At 41.6% G+C, this 9,159-nt stretch overlaps 1 protein-coding gene across 1 annotated transcript in view; it reads right to left on the bottom strand.

Annotated features, from left to right (window-relative positions):
* Window positions 1-3,628, bottom strand: part of niban1a (niban apoptosis regulator 1a) — a 21,258-nt gene extending 17,630 nt beyond the window's left edge. Inside the window, 2 exon segments of the mRNA XM_035653521.1 lie at window positions 1,576-1,588; window positions 3,585-3,628. Coding sequence (XP_035509414.1) covers window positions 1,576-1,588; window positions 3,585-3,628 — 57 coding nt within the window.
* Window positions 3,629-9,159: the final 5,531 nt, after the last annotated feature.

Here is a 9,159-nt window from a genome sequence, read left to right as displayed (position 1 = left end):
AACTGCTGCTAGTGTTTGTGTTATTGTTTGTGTTATTGTTTGTGTTATTGTGTTATCTGTTGTGGTTTTTTACTGGGTTTTTTTTCTCTCTTGTACAGTGTTTATATTATATTATTTTTTTCATACTGTTCTTATTCTGTCTTTATACAGTTTTTTTCTCTATCCACTTTGCTGCTGTAAGATTGGAATTTCCCCATTGTGGGCCTATTAAAGGAATATCTTATCTTAACAAAGACGGTTTTGGTGAGTTTTATTTAAGTTCTGACCCCTTTTTGAGATGTTGGTGCTCGATTAGGAGGATCTATTGCCAGAAATGTAATATAATATTCATAGGTATGTTTTTATTAGTGTATAACAAGCTGAAAATAATAATCATTGTGTTTTTGTTGTCTTTCGTACGGAGTTGAACAAACCAAACACTGGTTGTAGATAAGACTTTTGTATTTTTTGGAGTTTCCTGGCCACCGTAGACCTACTTTCTTTGCTTACATTGACTTTTTTGTCACATTTACAGTAAAATAAAAGCTTTTTAAGTCACTTTTTGACTGCGCCTGGAAATGAAATACTACATCTGTTAGCTGTTAAATGATTTCTAACCAAACAGGACAAAAACCACCTTCTATATTGCCTCTCATATACAGTATGAAACCATGCCTTCCAGAGTCCGCCATGTTTCTACAGTAGCACAGATAAAAACCAAACACTGGCTCTAGATTAGGCCTTTGCAGCCACTGTAGCTCATTCTCATTCCCTAGTCATCAAAAACAGATGCGAGCAGTATTCAGCTGGTTGCAATCTTCAACTTCACCACTAGATGCCACAAAATCCTACATGCTGGTCATTTAATTGTAGTTTGGCATTGACCGTAGAACTACTTTCTTAGCTCACTTTTTGGTCACATTTACAGTAAAATAAGCTTTTTAAGTCACTTTTTAACAAATGTTAATAAAATATTATATCTACTAGCCTGTTTTCTAAGAGAACAGGACAAAAAATACTTTCTGTATTCAAGGATTCAAGGTTATGTTATTGTCATTGAATCCTACACACTGGACCTTTAATCGAGTTAACAATCCAACAGTCCGCCGGCTCCGTCTCCATTATTTGTCCATTTATTCTTAAACTCTGAGCAACAGAACTTTAAAGAGCGGCCGACAGCCCTGAGGTCAGAGGAAGGTCAGAGATAAAAAACCAGGGTGACCAGATAAGAACTGGTGTGTTCAAGTCTTTTTAAATGTCTTGTCAGCAGTTAATATTAATATATTTTAATCTTTATTCTGCAGCAGCTTGTTTCCTGTTTCACCATTATTGTGTTATTAATTAATCATTACAATTTGTCATCTGGTTCTGTCTCGTTCATTTTATCCATTTATTATAACGATTCATTTTCGGGACAAACAGAACAGAAGTCAGAATTCGGAACAACTGCTCGTAATTCGGGACTATCCTGAGTTTTTTTGGAATGTCTGGTCACCATAGTAACTGTGAAACTAGCACACAATCAAATGTGACCTCGTTACCAACATAAAAAACAATATCTGCCCGTGTGAGTGCTGCACGTTACACCTGCTGCACCTGAACCTGACACCTGCAGAGAGCCACACCTGTGGACTTATACACGCTGTAAGTGTATAAAGCTGCTTCGTCTCAGCTGTAAAACCACAGATAATCCTGCAGTGTGTGGAAAGTATATCAGTTCCTTTACACACATTTAAAAACAGCTTCTGTCTTAACAAATGGAGACTCTCCAGAATCTGTAGAAACTTTATCTCTTTCCACCTCACAGCGAACGTGGAGCAGCGGATCAGCTGTTCAAACATACATGTTGGTATTGAGACAAACCTGAAAACAAGCCAACTTCCTCCTCTAACTGTAGGTATGTGAGTGTTTGGTATTTGAACTATGAGTGAGAGTTAGACCTGCTCCTCCACCCTCACGTCAATGTTTGTAACACGTTTACATCATGTGGGGTAAAGTGAAAAAGCACAATTCATTTCAATACTCCAGCATGTTTACATATTTTAACACAGTGATAATCAATGGATATGTGGACCAGATTTGTATTATTGAAGTACTTCCTCAGATATTAATGGAAAGATATGATCAATGACTTATTAATGCACACAGCTGTCAGATATATTATTTTAATGTTGCCATGGGAAAAAACAAGTTGCGTTCCTTCCTGTAAACTACACTTAATGTCTTGGTTAGTAGAGAGAAACCGAGCTTTGTTGTTATTAATTATTTGAACGGACTGAACTGTCTGGGCCACCGTAAGGTCGTTAGATCATAAACCGTAACAAGCTCATTTAAATGTTACAAAAAGTAGTGGAATTACACTGTTACTCACAACACTGGACACATTTTATTTCACGCACAAATGTCAGGTGACGTAGTATCAGTTCGGTTTTAATTCATCAGAGTGGTGAAAGATGTCAGCGTCCGTATCCTGATATTCTGGCTTCATTATTGTCCAGTTAGAGGAAGCATCCATCTTTATGTCGATTAGTCAAACAAACACAGGAAGTGTGAAACCAGAAGTCAACGCTGACTTATTTCAAGGTTTTCTTGCTTTATTGTGTGTTCCATTTTTTAAACTCACGTAACGTATATGTAGTTTTGTTGCCTAAACCGACCGTTTCCTGTCACCTGACGACCTCGCACAACACAACAGACAACAAATCAATAAACACAGACTTCACCTGCACCGAACTTTTATCTCACATCACATAGATGTTAAATATGAACTGAAATAAATGGTGAGTCGTCCAACAGGTGAATCACAATAGGCTCATGTGAGAGTGTATGAGTGTCCCTGTGGTTGAGGGTGTGTGTGTGTGGAGCATTAACATGTCAGCACATGTCATTTGTTCCCACACACACACACACTCTTTACATGCAATCACACATGACGACTAAGTGAACAAGTATGCAGAGAGACTGTTGATCTCTTTCTACAGTTTAAAGTATCATTCACTGCTCATTTAAAACTGGACAGAGTGATTAATAAAGTAGTTAAAAGTACAGTGAGATCAATAAAAGGCTCAGAGGAAGATCCGTGGAAGGAGCCTCTTTGTGCTGTCAGGAGGAAATAACCGAGACACAGAACAAGTCGCTGCAAGGCAGAAAAATGTGTGTGTGTGTTGTGTTGTTGTTGTGTGAGAGAGTGAGAGAGTGAGTGAGTGAGTGAGTGTCTGATATATGTGTGTTTGTGTATTTTCCTGTCAAAAGTCATGTATGAAGCAACAAGGCTACGAGTCTGCTTTGAGCTAAATGCTCACAGTGACTGCTGGTTAATAGTATCATCATAATAGTGTAAGAATAATAAAGTGACTTTGATACAGACGATACAACTTCTGAGAGGTTCACTGAGTTTCTGAGTGGGGAAAAGAGGTTAAAACTCTATTTTATGATGCTACAGAGATTATTTTCCATCCAACGGTGTTTAAATGTTGTTTAAGGACCTTCGGGGGATTTTCTCTTTGAGACAAATGGATGCTTACATAAGAGGCAGGAGGCAGGGGAGTCGTCAATAATGACAGAGCGCCGCACTCAGAAAGGTTACGTCGATGAGCATCCCTCACAGAGCCGACAGGTTGTACCGCCCTGCAGCGGCGATGCTCTCCATCTCTCCGACTCTCACACACCCTGACTAAAAAAACGGAGCAGCTGCTTCAGATGGGCGTCGCCACTCGAGAGCTGTTCTGAAACAATACCCATCTGTCTGTTGTGACTTTTACGAGCCGCAGAGCCTGTTTGACACTCGCATACCATCATACCTGGGTGATGTAAAGTCAGAACGTCAAGGTCAGGACGCCGAGTCCTCGAGTTTATGCTCACAACAACCTGCGTTAACTTTCAGCTGCAAGACAGAGAAACCTCCATCTGCAGTGAGCTCAAACGACACAGAGACGAGAACTGAAACCTGAAAAGTGAACGAGTTAAAGGTGTTTTTTGGACAGAACCAGGCTAGCTGTAGTAGTAGGCCTTTTTAACCCTTTTAAATTACATCCCTGCTCATATTGTTATATATATGCAATAAAAATCCAATCATTGTGTCTTCCTGTAAAACAAAATGTGACGCATGCTTACGTTGCTAACTGTTAATGTAGCTGCACCAGCCCAGAACTAGCAATAGGTTCATGTTGGCGGATACACGACTGTACTCGGACAAAACACAACCTCAGAGACAGATGGAGGCCAGTTTGACTTAAAGAAGCTAACCAGCCACTAATGGTAATACTAGCTGTCGTTAGCCCCGAGGTATTGGGAGCCAAACCCGGCCAGAAAACCGCCTCGGTCAGAAGTTCCTGACTTCCGGTTTTGACAGGAAACCTGTAATTGCCAACTTAAACAGGTAATCGTGTTTTTTTGTAATTTGGGTGAACAAAGCTTTCACTAAATTATGTCATAATGAGGCCTGCAGTGATTCAGTGATACAAACAGATCATTTCTTGGCTACTCAGCGCTGATTAACCGGTATAAAGTAGTCTGACTGGCAGCAGGTTTGTGCAGTATTCGTTTCCTGTGGACACCGGGTCGGTCAGTCTGAGTAAACAACAGGTGGGGCTCCTGCAGAGAGCTGAGCAGCAGCAGTTTCCTCTCTTTGTGGAGAGGATTCAGATCTGAAAAGGGGGGAAAGTTTCACAGACTCACAGCTCCTCTGAATATCTGAGGGGTTGTGTAATGGCAGCTGGAGGCAGAGTGACACAGCATGAAGAATGGCACACTGACAGCAAAAACAAAGGCTGGGAACGAGCCACAATCTCCACAACCCCTACAGCCATGTTAGTGAAAACTTACAATAAAGTTCTGTAGCTTGTATTTAATAAACACACACATGATCTTTTTTCTTTGGGTGACATCATAAGTGTTTTCAATAGATGACGTAATGCTGCACTAAGTCTTGTGTTTCCGAGGGACATTTGGGAGACTTGCTAACACACTAATGTGTCTTTAAACTGCAGGACTGTGATTTTAATCCACAAAAAACACCAACTCACACCTCATTACCACCGGCAGCAGTGATACGGTTTGTGCACAGGTAGGTAGATGCTTCAAAAAACAAGTAATACAGCCACATATATGGTATTTAAGCTGATTAAACTATAGCCAGCAGGAACCATCAGACCATCACAGCCAGATAACACTACATTAGATAGACACTAACTTTAGCCAAAGTTAAAGGAGCAATTTGTAAGATATAAAACTTTTTAACATTCGGGATTAAAAAGTTTAAAAAGTTAGTTTGCTCTTCGTCTTGCTGCCACCATGTTTTACTTATTTTATCGCAATGAACCAGCACTGATGTAAGACTGATCTTTGGTCCCTAAACATGAGTCTTGAGGAAACAGTCAGAGCTCCGCAGAGCTGAGCAGATGTTCCACCCTGTTGAGCTCCTCCGTTTGTCCTCTTAGATAAAACATGTGGACGAAAAACACGAGTCACCGCTCTCATGACTGTAAATAACCTCTGTACCAGTGGGTTTGGCACATTTCTTTCGTAGGAATCCACATGTTCACCGACGAGCTCCGCTGTTAGATTTTAGTCTGGAAAAAGTCCCCTGAGAATCCATAAAGCCAGATGCACACATGTGGCAGCAATTAACGAAATATGGCTTCAACAGCCTCATTATCAAGTATTTAAAGTAGGAGTTGAAGATTCAGTTTTAATCACAATTCTGTGTCTGTGTGACTTCTTTCACTCCTCAGATTCATTCAGAAACACAATCAGTGATAAACCTGATTTTACTAAAGAGAGTTTCCAAAACGGCTGCCACGTTTTCCAGTCTGATAACTTGAAGCAAGCAGTTTGTGTTAATTTATTGATTCGTGACACACTTTTTGGATGATATACCATTTAATCTTCAGGTTTGGGGGGGAAGGTTTCAAGTATTTTCAAGTCCAAGTGAAGTCATTGGTGTTAAAGTCAGACTGGAGTCGTTCTGATACCGATACCATTGGATACTCTTCCGATGTTGCCTCAAGCGCTGAGTACACGTGTTTGTGCATCGATCCGACACCACATCGTTTATTTGCTCCCGTTTGGCTCCCAGCTACTTCTAATACTACTTAAAAATATTAAAAAATCATAACCAACCAACCCAATGAAGGCAACGAGTACTGGCCACAAGCGACTAATGTTTTAGGCTGATGAAGAAGAGTTGATTTCCTGACAGAGGGTTTAACCTGAGCCAGACAACAACGACATCAAGGTTTAATTTACAGGTTTACAGGTTTAGTGTAATAGGCTTGTTAAGGTCCAGGTATCAGAATCGTATCGGAACAAAAGCCGTCAGAGTTGGCTGTCCACACCAAGAACGAGAACTATACCAGGAACTATAAATATATTGTTTTAAAAATCGTTCGAACTGAAGAACTCAACAAATTCTAAGCTGCAAATAAGACAAAAACATGTCATTTTAATGGTCTTCAGTCCTTAATGAGGTCAAGTTTGTCTTCTTGTGATTCTCCTAACTGATCTGGTCTGTGAAGAACTCGATGAACCTGTATCCGTACATACAGCAGTAACAGCTCATAAAGTGAGGTCTTTGTGTGGATGCTTATATTGTTGTAGTTAATTGTTCTTGATGTGGACAGCCCTTTACAGTCAAAAGAAAAAGTTCCTCCATCGCACAGTCCGAACACAAAGAGGACCGATGACATCAGTCTGAAAAAGTGTCTCAGAGTCGAGGGATCGGACTCCACCAACACTGGACTGAAGTCAGCTCATGAATCATCTGAAGTGAACGTTGCATCCAACATCCAACCGAGTGCCTGTTATTCAGAGGAGTCTCCCGTACACACCCACCCTCCGCCCTACACACACACACACACTGCAGACTCAGAGCGAGAGGAATGTTTTCATCATGAGAAATGGATGCACGGTGTCACCCTCCAGCCATACGGCGGCCAGGAAAAACTGACGGAGGCCACAGAGAGCCGTCGTATGAGAGCTGCAGGAGATAGAAAGCACCCAAAGGACCCCGTTAAACCCTGCTAAACCCCATTAAACCCGAGTCTGAGAGCTGGTTTCCTCCGTCCTCGAACATGTGTGTCGTTATCCAGATACTGCGACTACCGAACACACAAATAAAACAACATTTCCACTTCACGCCTCACAGGACGCTGAGCACAGGATCAGTGTTTATTTACTTCCTCCATTCCCAGTTTGAACATATGATACCTCGTAACCACAGCAACAGGAGAGGCGTGTTTTCACATGATTTACAATAATATCTAAAAGGAGAGACCAGATTATTCTGCGTTTTCCATCATTGTCTCCGTTCTCTGTTGTTTTTCCGCAGCTTTATCTGACATTCCACCTTTATTTTGTTTGTTTACAACAGTGCACCGACCCCGGCTGTTGTTCAGGTGACCCAAGAAGCCAAAAAAACGGCTCCGACAGCAGCCTCGAACCTCCACAGCTGCTTTCTGGACTCGTGTCAGACTCATCAATGAAGCGCTAGAACTCTCCGTTCGGACATGATATCGAACCTAAAACTTCTACTCGCTGTCGGGTAAAAACACGTGTCCAGCTGATGCCTTCAGGTGCACGAGCTTCCTCTCATATGTGTAACAAACCAATATGATGTCAGCAGCTATAAAGCTAAAACCAGGTTCATGTTATACTCGAATCTGTCCAAGTGGGAATCAAAAGATATGCATGAATGTCTCCAAACAATACCAGCGCAGCCCCAAGGACATAGCCACACAGACAGACTTTACAGAGCCTGAAAGGGACATTTATTCCCACAGCAACTGCATTATCCATCTCTCCAGAGCATAGACGGATCCATACAAGAGCTGCACCAACAAATGGCAAATGTTTAAAATATTATCTTTGGGTTTTTTGAAGACATGATGTGATCTAATACGGTCGGTGTTTACATGCCCTAAAGTGATGGATCTGTCCATGTTTTGGAGTTGGTGGAGTCGGAACCACTTTTGTTGTTCAGCCTGAGATTTAGCCTTATAATAGGCAGTTTTTAATTTGTTCAACCCTTCTGTCTGTCCTGGCTTCATTCGTTTGTTCTTGGACTCGTTTGAATAGGTCGGGCTGCCCCATAATAGTCGACCTAAAACGTCGATGAGAGTTGTAGTCGACGCACTTTCCATCAGTCCGACAGTCGCAGAAGCTTCAGCTTGGATGAACAAATTTCCCACGCAGCCAGAAATGAGTCAGGATAAATTATTTACATGGTCTAATTTATTTTATTTATTGCTTTACGTAAAGGTTTAATTTGTCTTTTTATTTATAATGACTGAAGTGTTTAAATATGGAGCATTTTCATCCAGTTTGATTATAATCTGAATATTAGGCTCTTTGTAAACATGTTGTCAGGTATTTGAGAAAGAACAAAACCAAAGAACAAATGAAGCCACCAAACAAACTGAACTCTGCTTACCTCAGATCAATTACAGTCTGTTTTACAACTTTAAATAAAGCTTCAGTTCTACTGTGTGTGTAAACCCAACAAACTCCTGATTCATCAAACTACAGAAACACCTTCTTCCCTGATAGCAACTTCATCTGCACCTGTCTGTCATCCACACACAATGACAACAGCATCTTTTGTCCTCTGTAGTATCATGGACACACCCAGCAGCAAAGGACGCACAAGACAAAAGGGGAAACAGGTCTTGGCACTCTCTCTCCCCCCGTCTCCCTTTTCTCTCCCCCCGTCTCACTTTCCTCTCCCCCCGCCCCTGGTGCAGGACTGGAAAGGCAGGAGTGACCCTAATGAGCCATGCGCATTAAAAAAACTGAGCTGGAAAACAGTGAAAACAGCATAAAACCCCCTCTTGAGTTTATGTGTCAGACACACCGCCCGGAGGAAGCTGGACTGAAGTCTGGGGAGAGATCCGGACTGACGGGTTTCACAGCAGACCCACATCTCTGGAAACAAGTCGAGGACTAGATTAATCAGATGTTTCGCTTCCAGGGAAAGTGATATTTAGATAAGAGGACAAGATATCAGCTTACAAATGAATGAGACACTGACTCCGAGGAGAATTCACACATTCATCTGAAGCGCAAACGCCAGCGCGCCTTCCTGCTCCGATGGTTCAAACTCATCCCGACGATCAAACCCAGAGACAGGAGAGGAAGTTTCACAGAGAAAACACACCGACGACCCACTCTGTGTGTGTGTGTGTG

The sequence above is a fragment of the Morone saxatilis genome, unplaced genomic scaffold (genome assembly GCF_004916995.1).
Source record: "Morone saxatilis isolate NCDOM2014 unplaced genomic scaffold, NCSU_SB_2.0 Contig12, whole genome shotgun sequence".
Classification (NCBI taxonomy): Eukaryota; Metazoa; Chordata; class Actinopteri; family Moronidae; genus Morone; species Morone saxatilis.
This window is presented reverse-complemented; position numbering and strand designations above follow the sequence as displayed.